Raw genomic sequence first — 25,339 nt, forward strand, 5'->3', positions numbered from 1 at the left:
ACCCAGCACGGAACTCACCCTGACTACCTGTCAGTGAACCCATGACTGGTGAACGAGCCCTTGAATGAGTGCATTACAAAATGAAGCAGAATCCTACTGGGGACAGGAAGAAAAGAATCGACAGTAGGTAGGCCATTGACAGAAGAGAGGAGGGGTCCAAGAGAAGAGCTAGATGAAGGTAGACTTCAGTTAGCCGCAATGAGTTATTAACAATTGGTGTGTTCACTGACCGAGTCTCACGTGCTGACATGATACAGGGGGAGGGGGATTGGGAGTGGGCGTTTGGGGACCATGGCCCCCAGCAGACACCCCCAGGGCTGTGTGGATCTGACACCTGGGTGAATACCCCTTGAGTCTAGGACCCACTGGGCTCTTGCCGCAGTGGTCCTGTGGTCATGAATCAGGCAAACCCAGGGCTTGGGACCATGGGCTGAGCACACACACTAAGCCGGCCATTGTTTTCAGGAGGCCCGGGCAGGCAGAGGGAAGCCTGGGGCCCCTGGGCGAGTGGGCTCAACAAAGGCTCCTGTGGGAAGCTGAGCAAGACCCAGAGTGGCTGCTGGGGGACAGTTCGACCTAGTGCCCTCCTTCAAGCCCCTCTCTCCATCCATGCCTGCAGCCAGGGCTGCTCCTGGGCTTCCCAATTCCAGCCAATAAATTCTTTTTCTGAAGCCAACTTGAGGCTGGTCTTCTGTTACTTGCAACCCCGGGGCTCGTGACCAGTATCTGCAGCTGGGACTTGCCTTGGGTCTGTCTGGCCCCATCTCTCTTCTGCAGTTAAGTAGGCTCCTGAACAGGTGATGGAACTCAGAAGGGAGCCCGTGGACAGAAGCTCAGGAGGGTCGAGGGGGTGCGTATCCAGCACGTCAGAAGTGAAGGGGACCGCAAAGAGCGAGGCCGAAGGCTGCAGAGGGAGCCTCTAAATAGAAACGAGGTGTCAGGGTGCTCCAGGGGCATAAACTGGGGTGCCTGGTCACCCAGAGTCACCGGGCGCTCCGCGGGCAGGGACGGGGTTCTCTTGCCTCCAGAAGGAACCCGCAGTGCTCTACGAAGCGGGCATACGCATCTATTTCCTACCATAGGGGTTGGATCTTCACTTAAGGATGGAGATCTGGTGTCGTAACCGTGTCCCCTGCGACACGTAGCTGTCCTGATGCCGAGCCTACGGAGACACCAGGCGAGCCCTAAGGCGCCCAGCCCAGTGCGGCCCGGCTCTGGCCGGACCTCGGGCACGCGCAGCGAGCCACGGCAGTGCGCACGCGCGCCACCCTCTTTTTTTTTTTTTTTCCTCTTGCGGCTCTCACTACAACCCCCAGGATGCACCGGGCCCCGCGGCCTTTCAAACCGGCCAATCAGCAGCCCGCAGCGCTTCCTGCGCGCCCCGTTTAAACCCAGGGCGCAGGCGCATCGGCTGGGATGTCGCGGCGGCTCTGGGGTAAGGGGGTCGCCGGGCGACTCGGGTGCGGCTCGGTGTGGGGGGGCAGTCAGCGGTCCTCGGGGCAGGGGGGTCGGGCCAGGTCGGCGGCGGCGGGGCCCCCCTGGCGCGCTCCGGCGAGGCTGAAGGAGGTCTTCAAGCCGAAGACCCCCGGCTTGAAGCCCAGCCGGGGAGGTCTGGTTGTCCGGCTCCGGGGCCCCGGTTCGGGGTGCCTCGGATGGCGCCGGCCCAGAGGCAAGCGGGCCCCGGGGCGGAGGGTCTTGGGCTGCGGCCGCGGTGGCCTCTGCCGGCCTAGCGGTCTCTCCCTAACCAGCCCTCTCTGCCCAGCCGGTGCTGCAGTGGCCCGCACGGTGAGGGCTTCCCTGGGGGGCTAGGGGAACCCCGGCTCCGACACCCGCCCCGCTTCTGTCTCCGGACCTCTGACAGCCCTGGCCGGGGAAGGAGGAAGCGACGTGCCTTCAGCCTGCCTGGCCCCCCGCAAGAAGCGGAGATGGAGGCTCCCAAGAAGGAAGGTACGTCCTTGTCTCCGCAGCTCTGTCGGTCTGGGGGCTCAGGGAACACGCAGGTCGATTTAATGCTCCTGCAAGAACTTGCTCGTTTATTTATTCGGCACTCACCCCGTTCTCTGCGCCCCGGTAAACTCCCTGTCTCCCCGGAGTTTTTGCATTCCTCTATCTTCTTTCTTTTCCGGGTTTTCTACATTCCCTTTACCCCTCAGTTGTGACTTCTCGCGGAGCAGGCATTCTTCTCCGTCCTATATACTTCAGTGTCCCCAGGGCCTGACATACTCCGTAGGCACTCAGGTCTGTGGAGCTGATGTTGCCTCTTGGCTGGTTGCTGGTGTCCGTTTGCTGAGACTTGTCCAGGATCTTTACCAGCACATCGGGCCAGTCAGCCTGGCCTGTAGCCTTGCTGTCTTGTTCTGTTCCTGTCTGCTGTGAATGTGGAAGTGAGAGCACAGCCTCACAAAAGGAGTTACGGGCCCTGCCCTCTTTTTCTGCTGAAGCGTGGGAACATCTTTATAGCCTTTGTCTTCACGACATGTGTGTGAGTCAGGGAGACTGAGTACCCCAGTTTCTCCTTAATACCCTCCTTCTGCAGAAACAGCCACAAGACTGCTAGTCATCATCGCCGCTTCCTCGGGTCTAGAACAGGGTTTGCTGCCGCAGCCTGACCTCCACCCTCGCGTGTATGCCCTCCCTTTCCAGGCCTTCCACATGCAGCCGAACCCCTGTTGCTGCTTCCTGAGGACTTCTGTGTGTCACCCATCCTTCATATCTTTTCTTGTCTGTTCTTCATGCTCATCACGCTCATCACTGATGTATAAATAGGTCCCGTTGTCCGACTTGCCCTCACGTGCTCCACTCCCTCTCCGCTGTGGTGTGCCTCATTCAGAGCCAAACTTCAGAGCAAGAACTTTCCCCACTTGTTTCGCTGCTCTTTTCCACAACCTTCAACCCCTCTGAACCCTCTCTGCCCTCTCACTTCACCCAGACTGCCTTTGTCCGTCACTGAGCACATCCGTGTTGCGAAATCCACAGTCATTTTTTCTGTTCTTTCAGTGACTTTTGACCTTTTCTCCTACAGGAAACTTGGCCAGCTTGGCTTGTTGCTTTTCCTTCTGTCCACTCTGGCTGGTATATCTCCAGCTGTTTGCAGACTTCTCATTCTGTCCCACCTTCTGAAGCCGAATTCCCCAGGACCTGGTCTGGGGTCTCTCTGAACTCCCCCTCCCCTCCTGCAGGTTCTCAGACAGTCCTTTAAACCTTCCATCTTCTGGTGGTGCCCACGTTTTGTCTGGGGTGCAGCCTCTCCTCTGAGTTCTGGGCTTTGCATCTACCTAGCTGAGTGGCGTCTTCACGTGAATGTCTCCCACCTCTTACTCAGCGGGTCCCACCTCCCACCCCATTTTTGGCAGGTTCTTTGTCTTTGTGAAAAGTGAAAAGAAAGTTATCACTCAGTCCTGTCTGACTCTTTGTGACCTCATGGACTGTGACCACCAGGCTCCTCTGTCCATGGAATTCTCCAGGCAAGAATTCTGGAGTGGGTTGCCATTTCCTTCTCTACTGTCTCTGCAATAGAAGTTGATTGCCTGTCCATTGACCTAGCTGAGAAAGGTGTGAAGCATTTGTTCAGTCATCAGTTACTGTCATTTCCACGGTATGTTTTGGATCCATCTACCTCTTTCCAGCTCCACCCGAATGCCACCACCTTGGTCTCAGCCACATTAACTCACCGCCACCTACATGTATATTTTGCACTTTAGCCAATGTGTGCACTGTAATTTCAGTAGATACCGCCTGCTTCTTTTATAGCACATCCACCAGGGTAGCCTTTTAAAAACAAAAATTAGAGCACAACACTCTTCTGCTTAAAACCCTTCGATAGCTCCCGTTGCACTCTGAATAAATTAAAAGCTTGCCATGGCTTGGATGCCACCCAGGATCTGACCTGACCTGTGTCTCCACCTCCTCCAGCCACTGGCCTCAGAGGTGTCCCCACTTCCCGGTGGCCCCTCCCCACACCGCCTTCCAAGGTGTGTTCCCGCTGGACAGTGAGCCCCCGAGGAGCGCCTAGCGGAGGACGCAGCCCACGTCTGCAGAGTGGATGGAGGGGGCAGCTAGCCCAGGTCACCCTGAGCCAGTGGCGGAGCCTGGTGTGGAAGGCTTTTCCCCTGACTCCCGGCCCAGGATTCCTTTCCCTACAGCAGATGTTTGGAATTTTCTGGTAGTGACCCATGAAACTGACTCCCTAGGTTTTAGGCACATTGGAAAGTGAGGAGTCCATCTCCTCCTCCTTTCTGCCCCTCCGCTGCCCAGTTACCACCTCCAGAGGCCACTGACCTCAGCCTCCTGGGCAGTCCAGACCTGACTTGTGCACGTGTCAGTCCAGCCCCCTCTTCTATAGCAGGTAGAACCCTGGGCACCATCTTGGGTTTTGCCTCTAATTTATCTTGATGAGCTCTGTGTATCAATACAGGAAGTGTTACTGCTCTTCTCTGAGCCCAGGTCGTCTTCCATTCCACTGTGGGGCTGTGCTGTGCGCTTATCTGCCATCCGGGAACTTGGCTTTGTGGCTGGTGTCTCGCTGTTGCCAGTGCTGCTGCAGTAAACCAGGTGGGGTATTTGACAGCAGCAGTAGGCTTCCTGTCAGGGTGTGTGCATTTCTTTCTTGGTAGGTACTGTCAGGCTACCCTCTGTAGAACTGTAGTAACTTACAAATCAAACTTTCAGATTTTCAGCAGTCTTACCAGTGAAAACTGGAGTCCTGGCCGTCTCTGAGTTTTTCATGGCTCTTGCTTTTGAGTGCGACTGAGCTTCCGGTTGTGCGTTTCAGAACGTCCCATTTCGCCCCCCGTGCCTCGCTCTGCTCCTGTCCTTTGCCTGCTCTTCCCGCGTGTCTGGCGCTCGCCTGCGGTCTGGGGGCGCTCGCCAGCAGCCTTCGCGATGGGACCGCCCGTGTTCTCTTCCCTGTCTGCTGCTCCTGCCAGCTCTGCTCGCGGTGGTTTTTGTCATGCGAGACGTTACATCTTTAATATATTGGGCTATCAACCTGTTGCTTTATGGTTCCCAGCGCGGTGTCAGAGTTAGACCTCCGCGCTCCAGGCTGTACAGCCATTTCCCCGTGGTGTCAGAGTTAGACCTCCGCGCTCCAGGCTGTACAGGGACTTCCCCGTGGTGTCAGAGTTAGACCTCCGCGCTCCAGGCTGTACAGCCATTTCCCCGTGGTGTCAGAGTTAGACCTCCGCGCTCCAGGCTGTACAGGGACTTCCCCGTGGTGTCAGAGTTAGACCTCCGCGCTCCAGGCTGTACAGCCATTTCCCCGTGGTGTCAGAGTTAGACCTCTGCGCTCCAGGCTGTACAGCCATTTCCCCGTGGTTTCTTGTTCCTTTTGGGTTTCGTTTTTTCCAGTTAAGTCTTGGACCTTTTGGGGATCTGTCCTGGTATGGTCTACGAGCTATGGGTCAAACTTCAGGTGCATATATTTCTCCCTCTCAGAGGACTATCCAGTTTATCTCAATACCGTTCATTGAATAACGCATTTTCCCCTTTTATTTGATATGTTACTTTTATGACGCGCTAAACTTTCTTTATATCCATCTTGCATATTTCTTGTTAACTCACAGGCGTTTTGCATTCTTTGGTGTATAGTAAATAAGGTCTTCCATTATATCTTCTGCTCTCTTTAGATATGAAAGCTGTTGATTTGTCCTGTAATAATTTTGTCTTCAGACATTTGCTTTTATTCTTTCACACTTTATAGTAGTTTCGGCTGATTTTCTTGCTATTTCTTGTATGTAATCAGAGCGTCTGTGCGTGGTGGCAGTTTTAACCTCCACATTCTTTGCTTTTGTTCACTTGTTGGTCAGTGTTGCCTAGTGTTGGTTAAGGCAGATTTTTAACCACTGGGCCACCAGGGAATCCCCAGTTCATTGCTTTTTGAGAAATATTTGCTAAGTGTCCAGACTGTGAGGTGGAGTTCGGGAGAGTACTAGACATTTACTGTTTTGGAGGAGCTTCCAGGCTAGGTGGGGCCACAGAAGGTCGAGAGACACTTACAGGATGGTGATGCTCAGGCAGACGTAGGTCCGGGCCTGGGGGAGCCCCACGAAGCCCTAAGGGAGGCAGACCTAGAGCAGAAAGTGGAGCTGGGGCAGGGAGCGGTGGCCCCAGCCAAGGGGTGCCCTCACCCAGGGGCTCAGCCCTGTGTACACAGGATGTCAGCAGCGCTTTATCCAGCATTCAGGACGGGCTCCAGAGAGAGGTGATGGTCCTCAGGTGTGCATGGGGCCCCTCCTGTGCCTGTGAGGGGTGCTGAATTGGCTTTTGAAAGAGGACTAGCTGTAGTCTGTGACTGTGGAGTGGGGGAGCTGAGGCAGGTGGTCTTTTGAAAATGTTCTGTACCAGAAAATGACTGACTGCGTCTTGCAAAGCTAATCAAATGACTCAGTGAATGCATTTTAGATCATGTCTTTAATATAAGGACTTAAAAACAAGGACTTGGGCTTTGATGGCAGCTTAGCGAACACAGAATGGCTGATGCTGTTTGTTTTTTTTTAAAGGAAAAATTAAGATAATCTAGAGCTCCTTGAGAAAATGTGATTATTAAAATACTGCTGTCACATTGGAGAAGTTAAATTTGAAAAGAGTTTTGATCGCTGTGGAGACTGGTGATGTTTGCTCATTATCAGCCCACCCCTAAGGTAACGGCTGATTTTTTCCTCCCCAGACATTCTTCTGTTGGCTGATGAAAAGTTTGACTTCGACCTTTCGTTGTCTTCTTCAAGGTAAAAAAAATGAGTTTTCTCCCCTTGCCTTGGTGTAATCACATTCAGTCAAGCCTTTCGCGTGATGCCAGTGTTGTTAGTAATCCGTTTCTTTTAACATAGTGCCAATGAAGAGGATGAAGTCTTTTTTGGACCAATTGGCCATAAAGAAAGGTGTATTGCTGCCAGCTTAGAATTAAATAATCAGCTTCCCGAAGAACCTCCTTTGCCGGCTTCTGAAAGACACTTCACCTGGAGTCCGCTCACGGGGGAAAAGTTTGTGGAAGTTTATAAAGAAGCTCACTTACTGGCCTTCCAGATACAAAGCAACGGCAGAACCAAGGCGGCCCAGGCTGCCCAGCCCGCAGACCCCGGGAGCCAGGAAGTGGAAGGGTTCATACAGGAGTCTAAACTCAAAATAAACCTCTTCGATAGAGAAAATGAAGCGAAGAAAAGCCCCAAGTCACTTAAGCGGGAGACATACTGCCTGTCGGATGGCCTCTGGAGGGCACCACTGCTCCGGGGCACTCAGCCCGCCTCTAGCGCAGCCCCGCCGGCCGCTGCTGCCCAGACCAGCTGCCCCGAGACCTCGGGGCCGCCGCCTGCCTCGTGCCCTTCTCTGCCAGCAGAGTCCAGTGCTGCTCAGCCTCCGAACCAGGCCGGGGCTCAGAAGAAGGTCACCAGCAAGTTGCTGCCGCCCCGAACCTCGTCCCTTCGAGGAAAGAGCCTTCACTCGACCGTGGAGAAGGTAGCCCCCCCAGCACTTTTATCCGGGGGCCAGACGCTGCCTTGCTTCTGAGCCCTCCAGGTTTATGCCCGGGAATAGACCACTTTTGGGGGAGCCTGGGGATGTCTTACTTGGAGGGAGGGCTCAGAGATGCTGGCATGGGAAGCTCAGAAGGAGCTGTGTCCGTGGCGTGGGGAGCCAGGCAGGGCGGCACAGGCAGGGCTGGGCCCCTATCTCGGTGACTCAAGGACACCTCATCCTCCATTCCGTTTGAGGCCTTCCCTTCCGTTTTGTGACAGCACTGGACATTCCCTCTCGCCAACCTGCCCGCTCCCCACTCCTGGTAGGGATTTTGGGTGCGTTAACAGCAGCTTCTTCCCCAGATCCCCCTTCTGGGTGGCCGTGAGTCTCCCTCTGAGCCATGACTGTGTTTAGATTGCCTTCCTCCCAGACATGAGTGGAGGTGCTGCTCTGGCATGTGGTGGGGGACACGTGTGCCTTTGGGGTGCTGTTAGCCAGCTCCAGGAAGCTGGGAGTCCTAGCGGCTTGTGGGTAGCAGGGTAGGGGTCAGACTGCGGCCGTCACCTGGGTTTGCCTCCTCTGACTCTGAGCTCAGGGAGGGGCGGTAGCACAGGGGCGGCGAGGGAGAGCCGGGAGCCTGCCCTGCGCCGTACCCAGCTCTGTGGCCCTGGCCACCGGCTTCAGCACTCCCAGCCGGTTAGAGAGGAGCATTGCTTCACGGGGCTGTCAGCAGGGTTAGGTCCATGCAAAACACTCAGCACAGGCAAAGAAGATCCCTGCGCGGCTCCTGAGCCCGCAGCTGCCTGCTAGCAGAGCCCAGACCTGAACCAGGCTGGGCGCGGGTCTGCACAGAGACCCTTCGAGGGGCTGCGTGGCCTCTGCTTCTCCAGGGCTGAAGCTGTCCTGTAGAGACCCTTCGAGGGGCTGCGTGGCCTCTGCTTCTCCAGGGCTGAAGCTGTCCTGCAGAGACCCTTCGAGGGGCTGCGTGACCTCTGCTTCTCCAGGGCTGAAGCTGTCCTGCAGAGACCCTTCGAGGGGCTGCGTGGCCTCTGCTTCTCCAGGGCTGCAGCTGTCCTGCAGAGACCCTTCGAGGGGCTGCGTGGCCTCTGCTTCTCCAGGGCTGAAGCTGTCCTGTAGTCTTGCAGATGCCTCTTCCTGGAGGTCATTTGGGTGTAAATTTCTGAAGTGACTTTTCCAGAATGAAAGCAGCGTGGGTCCACGTGCGACACCGGACTTGGGCCCGGATTTGTGTGGGTAACACATAGACTCAGGGCCTGGGCTGTGATGTAATTTCAGCTGTTCTGTGCTTAGCCACCCAGTCGTGTCCAGCTCTTCGCAACCCCGTGGACTGTAGCCCGCCAGGCTCCTCTGTCCATAGGATTCTCCAAGCAAGAATACTGGAGTGAGTGGCCATGCCCTCCTCCAGGGCATCTTCGCAACCAGGGGATCGGACCCAGGCCTCCTGCATTGCAGGCAGATTCTTTACTGTCTGAGCCACCAGGGAAGCCCATGACTATTCTGGATCCTTTAATTTTCTGGGTCGTAAGAAGCACTCTTCTGCCAAAGAGCTGAGTTTTGGTCAGTGAGGGGTTAGCTGGACCATTGAGCTGTTTGAGATCACCCAGGGACCCCCGTTGCTTCCCATGTTGTTTCTGTGCAAAGTGACTCTGACACACCGTCACCTGTGAGGATTGCCTGTAGACGAGGCTGGACCTCTTGATTGAACCATCTAGATGTGTCTTTTCAAGATACCTGCTAGGATGACTGTGGTGGTGGTGTGGTTGCTAAGTCGTGTCTGACTCTGCGATCCCATGGACTGTGGCCCGCCAGGCTCCTCTGTCCATGGGATTCTCCAGGCAAGAATACTGGAGTGGGTTGCCATTTCCTTCTCCAGGGGATCTCCCCGACCCAGGAATCAAACCAGGGTCTCCTGCATTGCAGGCAGATGCTTACCAACTGAGCTACGAGGAAAGCCCAGGATGGCTGTAGTGAGAATTAGAAAAACAAAGTAAGTGTTGATGAGGACGTGGAGAAATTGCAGCCCCGTGCGTTGCCCGTAGGGCCGTGCAGTGGTGCAGCCTCTGTGGAAAAACAGTTGGGCGGTTCCTGGAAAACTTAAACTCGGGATTATCACATGATCCAGCAATTCCGCATGTTCCACTTGGGCACGTTCCCAAGAAAACTGAAACCGTGTGTCCACACAGAGACCGTGTAGCAGTGTTGAAAGCAGCTTCACTCATAAAAACGGAAAAGTAGGAACAATGGAGATGCCCACCAGCCGATGGCTGGACGAGGGGAATGCGGTCTGTGCGTGCAGTGGGGCACTTTTGGCCCGTGAAGAAATGCTGGACTGACACACGGAAAACGGGGGTGACCCTGGGCAACATGGTCAGAGGAAGAAGCCAGGCGCAGAAGGTCCCACATACGGTCTCATTTACAGGAAGTGACCGTAGCAGGCGAGTCGTGGCTTGCTCTGGAGACAGTGGGTCCATGGTCAGCCAGCTGGGAGGTGCCAGGAGTGCTGACGGCCAGGAGCGGCTTTTAGGGGCAACAAAAACGTTGTCGAGTGACGCGGTGACAGGACACTGAAAACCACTGAAGTGCATACTTTAAAGTGGTGGGCCCTCACATAGAGAGGCATGTCCCCGTGTAGAAGGTGATGTGAACGGTGGGCCCTCACATAGAGAGGCATGTCCCCGTGTAGAAGGGGATGTGAACGGTGGGCCCTCACTTAGGAGAGGCATGTCCCCGTGTAGAAGGTGATGTGAACGGTGGGCCCTCACATAGAGAGGCATGTCCCCGTGTAGAAGGTGATGTGAACGGTGGGCCCTCACTTAGGTGAGGCATGTCCCGGTGTAGAAGGTGATGTGAACGGTGGGCCCTCACATAGAGAGGCATGTCCCGGTGTAGAAGGTGATGTAAACGGTGGGCCCTCACTTAGGAGAGGCATGTCCCCATGTAGAAGGTGATGTGAACGGTGGGTCCTCACTTAGGAGAGGCATGTCCCCGTGTAGAAGGTGATGTGAACGGTGGGCCCTCACATAGAGAGGCATGTCCCCGTGTAGAAGGTGATGTGAACGGTGGGCCCTCACTTAGGAGAGGCATGTCCCCGTGTAGAAGGTGATGTGAACGGTGGGCCCTCACATAGAGAGGCATGTCCCCGTGTAGAAGGTGATGTGAACGGTGGGCCCTCACATAGAGAGGCATGTCCCGGTGTAGAAGGTGATGTGAACGGTGGGCCCTCACTTAGGTGAGGCATGTCCCGGTGTAGAAGGTGATGTGAACGGTGGGCCCTCACTTAGGTGAGGCATGTCCCCGTGTAGAAGGTGATGTGAACGGTGGGCCCTCACATAGAGAGGCATGTCCCGGTGTAGAAGGTGATGTAAACGGTGGGCCCTCACTTAGGAGAGGCATGTCCCCATGTAGAAGGTGATGTGAACGGTGGGTCCTCACTTAGGAGAGGCATGTCCCCGTGTAGAAGGTGATGTAAACGGTGGGCCCTCACTTAGGAGAGGCATGTCCCCGTGTAGAAGGTGATGTGAACGGTGGGCCCTCACTTAGGAGAGGCATGTCCCCGTGTAGAAGGTGATGTGAACGGTGGGCCCTCACATAGAGAGGCATGTCCCGGTGTAGAAGGTGATGTAAACGGTGGGCCCTCACTTAGGAGAGCCATGTCCCCGTGTAGAAGGTGATGTGAACGGTGGGTCCTCACTTAGGAGAGGCATGTCCCCGTGTAGAAGGTGATGTAAACGGTGGGCCCTCACATAGAGAGGCATGTCCCGGTGTAGAAGGTGATGTGAACGGTGGGTCCTCACTTAGGAGAGGCATGTCCCCGTGTAGAAGGTGATGTGAACGGTGGGCCCTCACTTAGAGAGGCATGTCCCCGTGTAGAAGGTGATGTGAACGGTGGGTCCTCACTTAGGAGAGGCATGTCCCCGTGTGGAAGGTGATGTGAACGGTGGGCCCTCACTTAGAGAGGCATGTCCCCGTGTAGAAGGTGATGTGAACGGTGGGTCCTCACTTAGGAGAGGCATGTCCCCGTGTAGAAGGTGATGTGAACGGTGGGCCCTCACTTAGAGAGGCATGTCCCCGTGTAGAAGGTGATGTGAACGGTGGGCCCTCACTTAGGAGAGGCATGTCCCGGTGTAGAAGGTGATGTGAATGGTGGGCCCTCACATAGAGAGGCATGTCCCCGTGTAGAAGGTGATGTGAACGGTGGGCCCTCACTTAGGAGAGGCATGTCCCCGTGTAGAAGGTGATGTGAACGGTGGGCCCTCACTTAGGAGAGGCATGTCCCGGTGTAGAAGGTGATGTGAACGGTGGGCCCTCACATAGAGAGGCATGTCCCCGTGTAGAAGGTGATGTGAACGGTGGGCCCTCACTTAGGAGAGGCATGTCCCGGTGTAGAAGGTGATGTGAACGGTGGGCCCTCACATAGAGAGGCATGTCCCCATGTAGAAGGTGATGTAAACGGTGGGCCCTCACTTAGGAGAGGCATGTCCCGGTGTAGAAGGTGATGTGAACGGTGGGCCCTCACATAGAGAGGCATGTCCCGGTGTAGAAGGTGATGTAAACGGTGGGCCCTTACTTAGGAGAGCCATGTCCCCGTGTAGAAGGTGATGTGAACGGTGGGCCCTCACTTAGGAGAGGCATGTCCCCGTGTAGAAGGTGATGTGAACGGTGGGCCCTCACATAGAGAGGCATGTCCCGGTGTAGAAGGTGATGTGAACGGTGGGTCCTCACTTAGGTGAAGCATGTCCCGGTGTAGAAGGTGATGTGAACAGTGGGCCCTCACTTAGGAGAGGCATGTCCCCGTGTAGAAGGGGATGTGAACGGTGGGCCCTCACTTAGGAGAGGCATGTCCCGGTGTAGAAGGTGATGTAAACGGTGGGCCCTCACATAGAGAGGCATGTCCCCGTGTAGAAGGTGATGTGAATGGTGGGCCCTCACTTAGAGAGGCATGTCCCCGTGTAGAAGGTGATGTAAACGGTGGGCCCTCACTTAGGAGAAGCATGTCCCCGTGTAGAAGGGGATGTGAATGGTGGGCCCTCACTTAGGAGAAGCATGTCCCCGTGTAGAAGGGGATGTGAATGGTGGGCCCTCACTTAGGAGAGGCATGTCCCCGTGTAGAAGGTGATGTGAACGGTGGGCCCTCACATAGAGAGGCATGTCCCGGTGTAGAAGGTGATGTGAACGGTGGGCCCTCACTTAGGAGAAGCATGTCCCCGTGTAGAAGGTGATGTAAACGGTGGGCCCTCACTTACGTGAAGCATGTCTCAATGTAAAAAATGATGTAAAGGAGAAAGAAGGTTACTGCTTTATGAGCTTCTTTTGCTTCTTATGAACTCTTCTTAGTATGAGGGGTTATTTATGGAAGCATGAATCACTTCCACGAATGCCCTTGTACCTAAAAGTGAGGAGTTTATTCTTTGTTGGGCTCTGCTTGCTGAAGAAAAATGGCCTTCAGTATTAGGTGAAGATTTATTGGAGCTGAGCAGCTCCTCTGGTACAGGGCATGGCCATTTAATGAATGATTCCTTTCCGTGCGGCATTTTAAAATTTGTGTAACTAGACCCAGTTTCCTCATTATCACCCTTAAATAAGAATCCCGACTGAGGACGAGCCCTGGAGGAGTTCTCTCCTATCAGTGGTCTGTCCTGGCATTATTTTACCCTGTTTCTAATGAGGAAGCAGCCTCCATCATCATTCTTCTCTGGTAATTTGGCGGAGGAGGTGAACCGCTGTATTCTCTTCTCTCCGGTTGATGGATTGAGGACTGCATGTTGGGAAGATGGATGGTGCCTGCCCTGTAATTGAAGCCTTCGTGTGTCTCTACATTGTGGAAGACTAGACAGTCCTCACATTTCGATTTACAATTTTCAGCCCACAAGACAGAAACCTGCTAGTCCTCCCAGGATGAAAGTCCAAAACGAAAAGGATGCCCACAGCAGCATGCCCCCGGACAAGCTCAGCACCACCCGGGACGTCGCCGGCGTGTCAGCCGCTGGAAGCCACTTGGTCCCAGGCAAGCGGTCGCTCCCTGTTCCAAACAAGGTGGGTTGGCCGGGGCTGGGGCAGGGGTGGGGATTGGCCTGTGAGCGCAGGGAGTAAGGGGCAGCTTTGAGGATGTGGGATGTGGGATGAGTCTGGACCAAAATCAAGGTTTAGGAGGTTGAAGGCAGGATCCAGGAGGGGCGGTGTGCTGAAATGCAGGGCACGGAGGCCTGGCACACGGGAGGGCCTGGCCACTGCCCCCGGGGAGCTGTGGGTACTGTGGAATGTCGGCCCCCCTGAGCTGACATCGGGGTGTCTGATGGCAGAGATGGCCCTGCTTCCCTCGCGGGGTTGGTGCACCGAGGAGATGGGCAGTCGCCGCTTTGAAAACCACAGCTCCTCCCGGCCGTGGAGGCGACCGTCCTCATCTTTGCCTTTTGTTTTCCAGCGCTGAGCTCTGTGTGCTTGTGAAAATGCCACGTCCCTGGTGGTACTTGCTAAGCTTGCCCACACTGGGCCCAGCAGCTATCGAGTGCACAGGCTGGGGTCCAGGCCCCACGCCTGCAGTCAGCAGGCTCCCGGTGCGCCTCCCACAGGGAACCTGGCGGCCACACCGGGGAGCACTGCTCGGCCTTTCTCTGATTCGAGATGATAACTTGTAGACTGTTGAAAACCCTGACTTTTGCAGAAATAAGTCTTGGGTAGGTAACAAAGTCTCTGTTTCAGTCCGGGCCGAAGAAAACCGTGCTAAAACCTCCTGGGGGTGCTGGCGGCCTGGCAGGAAGGGCCTCGTCAGGGTCCGTCGCGGGCCTGAGCTCCGCTGCGCGTGCTTCTCCCATGACCGGCAGAGGTAAGGCCAGCCCTGAGCGCCGTGCTCCTGCCAGACTTCCAGAACCACTCAGCTCAGCCGCAGGCTCTGGAAGGCTTGCTCTGGTCTGGGGTGGGGACACTGTTGGGGCCTCCGTCCTCAAGGTGCCTCCCCTCCTCCTCCGAGAGGCACGGTCAGTGGGTGCTCTCAGTCTCGGCTGAGTTAAGCCGTCACGGGTGGCTCTGTAGGTAAAGAACCCGCCTGCCAAGGCAGGAGACACAAGAGCCTTGGGTTTGATCCCTCGGTTGGGAAGATCCCCTGGAGAAGGAAATGGCAGCCCACTCCAGTATTCTGGCCTGGGAAGTCCCATGGACAGAGGAGCCTTGCAGGCTGTGTCCATGAGGTCGCTGGGTCAGACACAACTGAACACAAGCCGTCACAAAGTGAGCGCACCCTGCTGGTGCCACGGGCCCAGCGTGACGCTGAGGCCAGCCTCAGCCACGTGACCAAATGGAGGATCTTAAAGTAGGGCTGTTCCAGGTAGTGTAACTCCTGGGTGTTGGTTTAAATCTGCTCAGACCTGTTTCAACTCAGGCGACTTTGCTGTCTTTCCAAGCCGAGGGTGCCATCTGCTGGTAAAGGGGAGAAACCCTAGGAGGCTGTGGGAAGGCACGCGGCCTCCTGCCCTCAAGGACTAAAACCTTGTTCGAAGCAGATTTGCTGGGTAGGCTCTAAGCTGGGTAGCGCGGCCTGTGTTTCGTACACAGACGTGAGGAGTCTCTCCTCTGGAGCGAGGCCGGTCCGATCTGGGGCCCTGACCGCCTGGGTGGTCAGGAGAACTGAAGTTGCATCTGTACATTTACAAACCGGGGGCCGGGGGGTTGGGGGTGTGGCCCCGCCCTCGCAGTGTCTCTGCCGGCCTGAGGACCACAGGGCCCTGTGTCTGGCGCGCGGCGCATGTTCAGGGAAATGAAGTTTTGCTACACTAGGCGCCGTGAGTCTGGCTGTGTTGGTTCAGGCATCAGCACCAGTTCTGTCTATGATTTCTGAGCCTATCTCTGGGAAAGGTCGAGACAGGCTGGGGGCGGCCTTCTGGTGAGTGTGTGTTCCTCTGTTTTCCGTGGCAAAATCCCCAGGGTCAGATCTGATGGGGATCTGACCGTCAGTGTGGCGGGGAGAGCACTGTGAGCCTTACACACTGTTTGACGTGGGCTGCGGTTTAGCCCTTCTCCTAAATTTCTCTTTAAGAACCTTTCGCCAGGTTGGCCTCTGTGTCCGCTATTTTGGCAGCTGCCTATCTTCACCCAGCTCATTTAAGTAGTCCTGGTAACGGACAGGACCCAGCCTCCCTGTGGCTGAAAGGACCTGACCAGTAAGGAGCCTCTGCTCTCCGCGTCTCCCTGCCCGCACCCCTGATTGGCCAGGTGGGGCATCTGACCAGACTGTCCGTCTTCACCTGCTCTGCTGGGATAGGGCTCTGCTGTCGACATAGTCAGTGGGGACAAGAGAACTTGAGTTCGTGCATCATTGTACATCTTGGCGATCGTGTCTAGAATCAGCGCCTTGGATCACACTCGGCTAAGCCACGAGCGACCCGGGTTGCCTTGTGTTTGAGGATGTTGCTGGGTGGACATGCAGAATATTGTTCCTATGTTGTATTTTTTAATATGGAAATCACCATGATAGAAATAAGTTGCTTTCTTTTCCACATTCTGAGGTAGGTACGCTAAAGATAGCACATCTTGTGTGTGTGTGTTAAATAACTCCATCGTTTAAACACAGCATCAGCTTGAGTGACAACCAGCTTTCCTGTCTCCTCTTCCAGCTGAACCAAGTGAACGTCCAGCCATCTCTGTGGACAGTGCCCGGTCAAGCTCCAGCCAGACAGGCAGAACGGGGCTCACCCTGCCACGGCCGTCCCTGAAGGCGGGCCCCGGGGGTGTGGCCTGCAGGCAAAGCCAGAGGCCAGGGGCTGCGGAATGGGCAGCGGAGCAGCCCAGGGGGCCTCCCAGAGCATCTCTCCCCCAGCCCCAGACCCCGGAACAGGGAGGCCCTGGGCCCAGCTCTCATTGTGGTTTGTCACAGTCTTCTCAAAGGGCTAAGACCGGGAGTACAAGAAGGCGTGATTCCTGCCTAAACTCCAAGACAAAGGCTGTGCCTACCCCTACGAATCAATTTAAAATTCCCAGGTTTTCTACTGGTAAGTCATAGATAAACTTTAACATGTTTTTAAAATAGTGAACAAATTATATTTAAAGTTCAGATAATTAGCAGTTTTGGTGATGGTGTTTGCTTTCATTTCTTATAAAGCATTTTATATGTCTTTATAATTTTTGTAGGTTTGGATTAGTTGGTGAATTTCTTGAATTAATCCCCTCTGTGTAAACATATCGTTGTTCCATGGCTACTCGTAAGACTTTCTGTTGTTACTTTCAGGGTTTTGGTTACTAACGTATTTTTGCGTGGCTTCCTTTGTGTTTATCCTGCTTGGGCATTCTTGAGCTCCTTTGTTCTGTGGGTTGATATTTTAAATTGGGTCTGGGAAACTGTAGCCACTGTCTCTTCACCACGCTTCCTTGCCCGCCCGGCCCTGGGACTCCAGTCGCTGTGTCAGAGGCTTTCTTGTGCTCTCCCCGGGTCACTCGAGCTCCGGCCCCCCGGCCACTCGAGCTGCGTCCCCCACCGTCCTCTGTGCTTCCGTTTGGCTCGTTTCTGCTGGCCTGTCTGCATGCGCACGTGTCTGTTTTTTCCACAGTAAGTCTAACCTGCTCTTAGTCCATCCAGCTAAATCTTCATTTCTGACCTTACAGTCTCCCTTTTTTTTGTCCTCATGGTGTTTCTGTTTTCCTGTGAATTCTTCAACATATCTACAGTGGTTGCTCTAAAGTCTCTTTGTCCTGATTCCATCCTCTGTATCATTTTGGGCCTGTTTCTATTGACTAATTTTTTCCTGGTGATGGTCACGTGTTCCTGCTTCTTCACATGTCTAATGATTTTTTATTGTCTGTTAGACATCATAAGTTTTCTGCATGTCTGGACTTGAAGGAGTTGAACCTTGCTTTGACAGGCAGTTAGGTTTCAGGAGAACTTGATTCATTCAAGGCTGCCTTTAGAGCTCTGATGGTGGGGTCTCGGCCTTTCCAACGTGCGGCGCTTCCGAGCCCCTCCTGCCTGTGCCGTGTCCCCTCTGGCCAGTTGCTGGTTGTGCTCCCCAGTCCTGTGATAAGGCAGCATTCCTGGCGCTCGCTCTTGACCCACGTGCCGCTGCTCACTGCACACCCAGGACTTGGGGTCCCTCTCGGGCTCCTGGAGCTTCTCTCTCTAGTCCTCTCTTCTCTGACTCCCTCCTGTCTCGTCCTCTGCCGCTCCCAATTCCAACCTCCTCGGGCTCTCCCCACCTGCTGCAGCGTCCTGCCGGGGCCACCGGGCAAAAAGCCCCGTGTGGTGACTGGTAGGTGCGGCGTCTGGTCAAGGTGAGCTCATCTGAGGAATGTGTGTCACGCAGGAGGCTGCACGAAAGGCCGGGTTGGTTCTGGCCTCCTCTCTCAAGCATGTGCCATCTAGCAGCTTCAGGATGTTGAAGTCAGCTTTGCTGGCCAACTCAGGTGGCTGTTAGCACTAGAAAACCTCACTGGAGCCCCTGCTCATGAAGAATGAGCCACGCCGGGGCTTCCCCGGCCCAGTGGTTGAGCCTCTGTGCTCCCACGGCATGTGGTGCAGGCTTAATCCCTGCTCAGGGAGCTGTCACGTGCCACGCACCCCCCCCCCCCCCCCCCCCGCCGCTCCCCGAAAAGGAGTGACCCATCTGTTGAGTGTTGTCCATTGTTCGGCAGTCTTGGGTACAAGGGGCATCATGGTAAGATAGCTCCTGCTGATGGAACTTGCATTTTTCTAGTAAAAGATAAGAAATGCAGTCAGGTAAGTACACTGTCAGATCATAAGCATCAGTTCAGTTCAGTCACTCAGTCGTGTCCGACTCTCTGTGACCCCATGGACTGCAGCACGCCAGGCCACCCTGTCCATCACCAACTCCCTGAGTCTACTCAAACTCATGTCCATTGAGTAGGTGACACTATCCAACCATCCCATCCTCTGTCATCCCCTTCTCCTCCTGCCTTCAATCTTCCCCAGCATCGGGGTCTTTTCCAGTGAGTCAGCTCTTCGCATCAGGTGGCCCAAGTATTGGAGTTTCAGCTTCAACATCAGTCCTTCCAATGAACTGATCTCCTTTAGGATGGACTGGTTGGATCTTCTTGCATTCCAAGGGACTCTCAAGAGTCTGCCCCAACACCACAGTTCAAAAGCATCAATTCTTCTGTGCTCAGCTTTCTTTACAGTCCAACTGTCACGTCCATACATGACTACTAGAAAAACCATAGCCTTGACTAGACAGACCTTTGTTGGCAAAGTAATGTCTCTGCTTTTTAATATCCTGTCTAGGTTGGTCATAACTTTCCTTCCGAGGAGCAAGCGTCTTAATTTCATGGCTGTAGTCACCATCTACAGTGATTTTGGAGCCCCCCAAAATAAAGTCAGCCACTGTTTCCCCATCTGTTTGCCATGAAGTGATGGGATCGTATGCCATGATTTTCGTTTGCTGAATGTTGAGCTTTAAGCCAACCTTTTCACTCTCCTCTTTCACTTTCATCAAAAGGCTCTTTAGTTCCTCTTCACTTTCTGCCATCAGGGTGGTGTCATCTGCGTATCTGAGGTTATTGACATTTCTCCTGGCAGTCTTGATTCCGGCTTGTGCTTAATGGCATGAATAGAGGAAGTTGGAGAACAGTTTAGACAGACAGGTTCTCTCAGCTTGCTGGTCAGCGCAGCTCCCTCAGGAGGTGGCCTGAACCGTGTGCAGGGATGTCTTATCACAGGACGCCCGATAAGAAGGCAGCAAAAGGCGGAAGCAGTCCTCAGCCCTGGAGGTGGGGTGGGCGGGGGCTGCGGGGCGGTGGGCTGTGTGCTGTTCTTAGACGCTCCGCTGCCAAAACAGAAACCCTGGGGACCCGGCGGCCGCGTGGGCGGGGGTGGGGGCCCCGCGGGAGCGCTCCCGTCGAGATGTCTGAAGAAGCCGCAAGCTGTGTACCTTAGAGGCAGAAGGTGAATGCCTCAGGAAACAGGTTGGAGGTGGGGTGGCTTTTACAGCGTGTTGATAAGATCAGCTTCTACAGGGGACAGGAGGTGGGGGGTGGGTATGAGCGTGTCCAGGAGGCGCTCTGAGATCCTGCTGTGAAGAGGCGCAGGGACGTGGACCGGGGCAGGGAGCGGGCCCGTCGCGTGGGGGCCGCTGTAGGCTGCTCTGAGATGGGGGGCCCTGGCCCGGGCCTCTCCCGGTTCCCCGGGGACCCGGGCTGCCTTTCCCTCTGGGGCTGTCATGGCCTTTGCCCGTGGTCTCCAAGACAGCGGGCTGCTACCTGAGCCTTGGCCCCGGGTGAGTCTGGGACTTGGTCCCGTGAACGGTGGCCCTGGGCTTGGTCCTCTGAGCCCACTTGTTGTCGCCCCGTGACCAGGTGAGATCACATGAAACCCTTGTCAGCCGCCAGATGGCACGTAAATACCGCTGTGTCTTGTGATGACCCTGGGCCATCCCAGTTCCCAAGAGCAGATGTGGTGGCAGGCTCCGTGGGGCCCGCCTGGAACCTTCCTCCAACTCCCCGTTAGCTCTGCTGCAGGGGGCTCATGGGAGTTCTGAGAGGGTCATCTGCCGAGTGCTCCGTCCCCATCTGGGGGTCAGCCAGGCTGAGGGCAGTGGTGGAACCAGGGCTCTTCCTCTTCTGCACCTGCTGGTCCCTGGGTGGGTCCTCAGGAAGGGGGCACGTGTCCCCCTGCACTCTGGGGCCGCAGGTTTTCCCTGCAACTTGGGAGGACAGAGACGCTTAGAGGAGGCTGTCTGTGCAGTGAAGGTGGTGTTTCCCGGCTGCCTGACCGCTCACTTCCTCTCTTCATCTCAGGTGAGCCCCCGGCCGGTGCGACGCCGAAGTCCTGTTGGGCACAGCGGCCGCAGTCCTGCACATCGGTGGGGAGGTACGCGTCTGTCTACTTCCTCTCTTCTTACGAGAACAAGCCACGTCCCCGGTGACCTCTGAGAGCGTGTCCTCTGACGTGTGGGGCCCCCCAGCCTGGCCCCGCGGGCCTGGCCTGAGCCTGGTCTCCTGAGCCACCGTGGTGTCCCTTGAGGTTGGCGGCGGCACAGACTGGCCCTTGGGGCAGGGCTGCCGGTCCTCAGCCCTGACGTGTGGGTCTCTGGCTAGACCAGACCGCCCACGCTCCTCGGAGGTTCCGCTCGGTCGGTCTGCGTGGAGCCGAGGGCCTGCAGGTCTCAGGTGACCCCCGTGTGCCACGGCTGAAGACCACCGGCCTGGCTCAGGCTCGGGTTTGGGTCCCGGGGCTGCCGCTGCCTGGTCAGCATCTCACGCGGCCTATGGAAGGTTGCTGGCCTCATTTCCTCATCTGCCCAGTGGGAATGGAACCAGGCAAACAGTAAGAGAACGCACAGGCACGCGTGCACACACAACACATGCCCCATGCATGTGTGCACTCCTGGGGGTCCTTCACACAGAGCGCATTCCCCCCCGAGGGGGCGGGCAGCTCCGTCCACACACCTGGCCCTCCCCAGCTCCAAGTGCTGTCCCAGAGGAGGGACCCAGCCCCTCAGTCCTGTGCCCGTCAGCTGGGGACGGGGTGCAGTGAGGTCACCCGACCCTCGGGCATGCCGCACCCAGGGCAGGGTCCTGGTGCCAGTGCCCCTGAGCAGAGTGGGAGTGCGGCCTCGGACCCCTCAGGGTGATTCGGGCAGGACAAGCCCCGGGGCTGGGGCCCTCCTCCCGGCTTTGCCCCGGGCCAGCCTGGCCTCCTCCCGGCTCTCCAGGGCTCTGGGCCTGCCTCTGCTTGTACGTGAACTTGGCAGGTACTTCCTGGGGTTGGGCCAAGCCTCCCCTCCCAGCACCAGCCATGCTGGGCCGCCTCCCCGCCACGCACGCGGGGTCAGAGCAAGACCAGAGCGGACGGTCAGGGTGGGAAGGAGAGATGGGTGGGGAACCTGGCGCCCGGGCTACTTGCCTGTGCTCACTTGGCTCAGGGGCCTTGAACTCGGAGCGGGAGCTCACAGGGAGACTGCATGACCCCGCTGGGCCGCCTGGGCCTGGACCCCCTCGTGGAAACAGGAGTGCCAGCAAGAGGGGACTCGGAGCCCCATGAACTCCCACGCAGTGCCTCCTGGTCCCCCCTAATGTGCAGCCAAACCAGAGCGGAGCCTCACGTGGGCCCACTGAGGAACTGAGGCCCGCCCCAGGGCTCCCGGGGGGTGGTGCCGTGCCCCCCGCCATCCAGGGCTCTAACGGGCCTCGCTGGCCTGAGCCTTCCACGTTAAAGCCACAGGCTTCTACTGTTGGTGTGCAGCTGAGCCGTTGGGTGTTTGTTTGGGGTCATCTCTGCTGAAGGCTTTCCTCTTTCCAGGGTGGCCCACAGCACTCCCATGAGGTGGTCCTCAGCCACACAGAGTCTTGTCAGCAGCGTGAGGACCCCCGTGAGCACGAGGCGCCTGTCAGCCCTGCCCACGCCTGCTGGCCGCCGGCTCTCCAGCCTCCCTCTGGCAACCCCCACAACTGTGCCCAGGCTTCTGGCTTCTCCCCTGCCTGCATCTGCTCGGCGACTCTCTTCTGAGCCCCAGAAAAAATCCACAGTGAGGTGAGAGTTAAAGGCTGCAGTCCATTCATCTCCAATTTGTAAAACCTCAAGTGACTGTGTGCTGGGGGGTCCGCTCTGCACTGGACGCTGCTTCCACTCCCACCACGGTCCGCCCGGGTCACAGGCAGACGAGAGCGCCGTGTGGAGAGTCCTGATGGATGCTCTGTTCTCTCTGCAGAACTGCGCCTGCCAGGGAGGGCGATGGCCAGCCTGTATCCAGGCGCCCCGACTTGTCCCCCGACGGCAGCTGCTCACCTCTGTCTGCTGTGCCACAGGCACTGGACTTTTCTCCAGAAAAGAGCGATTTTACTTTTTCACAAAGTTTCACCACAGAAGTCACCCTGGACGGAGAGCAGTCCCCCGAAGCCGCCGCCCCCAGTGAGGTGAGGGTGCAGGCGGGGCCGCCGTGTGCGGTCCTGGGCCCTGCAGGTGACCGAGGACATCGCCTGTGGCCCTGGGCCTGTGGTGTCAGCCGGGCCCCGGCTGGGAGGCGGGAGGCCGTGGGCCCTCCTCCCCTGGAGGAGACAGAAGCTGCATCTCCCTGTGTCTGACATCGGGGCAGGACACCTCCCGGGGTTCATGGGAGGGGTGGGAAGCTGGGACGGGGGTTCACAGGGGAGGGGCTTCCCATGTTGACCACTGGCAGGAGGGGAGTCCTCGGTGCTCACACACCACAGCCCGGCCCGCCGGGGCCATCCCAGCCTCCTTCCTTAGGCCTCCAGACCAGCAGCCCCCGGGGCCTAGGCAGAGCCCACCTGCTTTCCCCAGGGCTGACGGAAGGCGCTGGGAGGGCCCTTCACTATAGCGTGTTGTCCAGGCTCTCCTTGTGGATTTCAAACTGGATCAGCTCAGCCTCGCCGGGGAGGCTCTCGCCACCGCCCTGGACGGCCGCCCGCTCATTGACTTCTGCGGGAGCCCCGAGGCAGTCGTGGCCCTGCGGTCTGGAAGCGGGCCCCTCGTCGACCTTCTGGCAAACACCCCAGAGGCAAACAGGAAGGCCGTGGCCAAGCCCCCTGATGAGGTGGGACAGGTGAGCTGTGCAGGGCCTGCTGGCTCTGGCCTCGGGTGGTCTCTGCTGGGCTTGATGCTCAGGCACATCATGATGACCCTGGAGAGTGGCCGCCGGGGCTTCCGAGGGCCGCGTGGCTCGGCTCGCCTCACCCTCAGCAGCGTGCGTGCCAAGGAGGCATCTTGACGGAGCCCTTCTGGGGCCACGGCCCCCAGCGCTTAACAGGGAGCAGAAACGCCAAAGGGACTCAGAGCTCTTCTGGGTGTGCCGCTGCCTCCCTCCAGCTGCTTCAGCGTGGCAGTCAAGGTGCCTTTCCTCTGGGCCCGAGCCAAGTTCACCCAGTACTTTGGCCAAACTGTGGGGAACCAGCCGCAGGCAGCCCCGGCTTCAGAGAGCCAGTCCTTCGGGGTCTGTGGGCCGGGAAGAGGGTCGCGGACGCTCCCTTCACCTGTGTGGCTTTTCTCCTGCAGCTCATAGACTTGGCTTCCCCTCTGATCCTGCTGAGCCCGGAGGCTGACAAGGAAAACACGGAGTCTCCGCTCCTCAAGTTCTGAGTGGAGTGAAGCAGTTCTTTGCGCTTCACCCAGTTACAAGAACAGTCCTAAAGTGGCATGCAGCTGTCAGAGATAAATTTTAGAAGAATTTGTGTTGGAAAAGTTGTGAAACAAAACAGAAAGCAAGTAAAGTGACTGCGCCTGGAGCAGGCTGTGGGGTTGGGGGTGGTGCTTGGCCACCTGAGGTCACTGCAGGCCACCGGCCTCCGTCCTCCCGGCCCAGCTTTCGTGCTGGGTGCAGAGTGAAGAATGGGTACGCTCCAGATGAGTCTGGATTTTTTGCATGTAAAATAGCAAGTGACCATCTTTAAAGTTAAGATTGTATGAAAAGTTAAAGATTCTAGTTTAAGTTAGATGGTAAAGTAAATGAAAATGGATTAAACCATCTCTTGATGTTTAAGATTATCCTGATTTTCAAAGACAGATGGCTGTATTTATTAGTGATCACTATGCACAATCTATATTATTCGAAACGTTAATTCTTTCTACCAAAGTCATTTTCAAAATTTAGCATGAAGAAAAATTGGTTAAGTGCAGACCCCAGGTCCGCACTTGGGTCCAGGGCAGCCTAGTCATCTGCACTTTCAGTGAGCAGCCAGGGGGATCCCGATGTGATGGTCCACAGACTATACCTGAGGGGAGGGAGCACGGGGGAGGAGGGGCTCGTGTGAATGCTGGGGTGACGGGTGGTGTGCGGGGGACAGACCCCTGGGGTGCTGGAGCAGGAGCGCTCCTTGTGAGGTGCACTCCCGGCCTGCAGCTGTTCTGACTTGATCTTGGTTGAAAATGAGTGGGCCCGAAACCCGCTAGTGTGTATGGATAATTTCTCAGTCTTGGCCGCACAGCAAACAGTAGGAACGCTGCTAAGTGGACCTGCTCTGGGGCTCCCGTCCAAGGCTCCCCGCACGGAGCCAGGCGGCCTTTGACCCCAGAGGGTTGTCCCGCACTTCCGGGTCATTGTTTGGAAGGGCGACCCCAGTGGATCAAGAGTGAAAAGCGCGTCCTGGGCGGCGCTGCCGCACCTGCAGGTCAAGCGCCACAGGTAAAGGAGGGGCGGCTCGGAAGGCGGGGTTCCTGCCTGGGGCAGCCGTTCAGGTGACCACCGGCTAGCTCCCCGCGCTCTGACCTAAAACAACCCTCGCCCCTGGAGCTCCCTCAGGCCGGTGGAGCTGAGCCCGTGGGAGTCCTGGCGGTCCGCTCCTCTGCCCTCGTCCCCATCCCGGTGGCCAGTGCGGCGTTAATCCACCGCTAGGGTCCTCGGATGTCTCGTCTGGCTCCTCATTTCACAGGGGAAAGCCAAAATCGGGTTGAATCCATTCAGTGAATATTTATGGAGACTCTCCTGTGGGCAGCGGTCATGCGGGTGCAAAGCTCGCACATGGCTGTCTTCTGGGGGCGTGGTGGTGAGTGGGAGAGAGGGGCTCTGGCTGTCCTGCCTACAGCGCAGGGGTGAGCTGGGCCTTGGCCCCTGCCTGCTCCCCCAGGCTCCTTGGAGCAGCCACACTCTGGTTTCCGTCCAGCTGGTCCCACAAAGCACTTTTCCTCTCTGGCTCCCAGGCCCTCAGCCCACCACTGGGAGGGAGACCAAGGGGAGGGGAGGGGCTGCCCTTTCCTCGGTACCTGGGGGCGAACAAGCTCGGGTGCCGCCAGAGGGCCACCCTTCTCAGCTTGAGAGGCCCAACGTCACGTGATCGTCACATTCCATTAATTCTCAGGTGCAAACGCTTTCACGTTTCACAGCTGACATCCACACAGCTCGCACTGCTGTTGTCGGGGCATTTGGGATGTCGTCGTTTACACGGCTGGTCCATCGTGCCCCTGTGTTAGGCAGTGGTTAAA

At 56.7% G+C, this 25,339-nt stretch overlaps 1 protein-coding gene across 1 annotated transcript; it reads left to right on the forward strand.

Annotated features, from left to right (window-relative positions):
• The first annotated feature begins 1,925 nt into the window (after nucleotides 1–1,925).
• Nucleotides 1,926–23,500, forward strand: GTSE1 (G2 and S-phase expressed 1). The gene is made up of 11 exons (XM_052641180.1): nucleotides 1,926–1,947; nucleotides 6,665–6,722; nucleotides 6,825–7,449; nucleotides 13,333–13,503; nucleotides 14,170–14,293; nucleotides 16,077–16,451; nucleotides 20,203–20,275; nucleotides 21,707–21,937; nucleotides 22,116–22,320; nucleotides 22,755–22,967; nucleotides 23,417–23,500. Exons 1-11 carry the CDS (start codon nucleotides 1,926–1,928, stop codon nucleotides 23,498–23,500), a joined length of 2,181 nt encoding a protein of 726 aa, XP_052497140.1.
• Nucleotides 23,501–25,339: the final 1,839 nt, after the last annotated feature.

This window comes from Budorcas taxicolor, chromosome 5, assembly GCF_023091745.1.
Source record: "Budorcas taxicolor isolate Tak-1 chromosome 5, Takin1.1, whole genome shotgun sequence".
NCBI lineage: Eukaryota > Metazoa > Chordata > Mammalia > Artiodactyla > Bovidae > Budorcas > Budorcas taxicolor.

Coding starts and splice junctions, on each gene's coding strand:
- GTSE1 (XM_052641180.1), top strand. CDS start 1,926: ATGGAGGCTCCCAAGAAGGAAG. Junction 1,948..6,664: donor GGAGGCTCCCAAGAAGGAAG/GTACGTCCTTGT, acceptor TTTCCTCCCCAG/ACATTCTTCTGTTGGCTGAT. Junction 20,276..21,706: donor TCCTGCACATCGGTGGGGAG/GTACGCGTCTGT, acceptor TCCTCTTTCCAG/GGTGGCCCACAGCACTCCCA.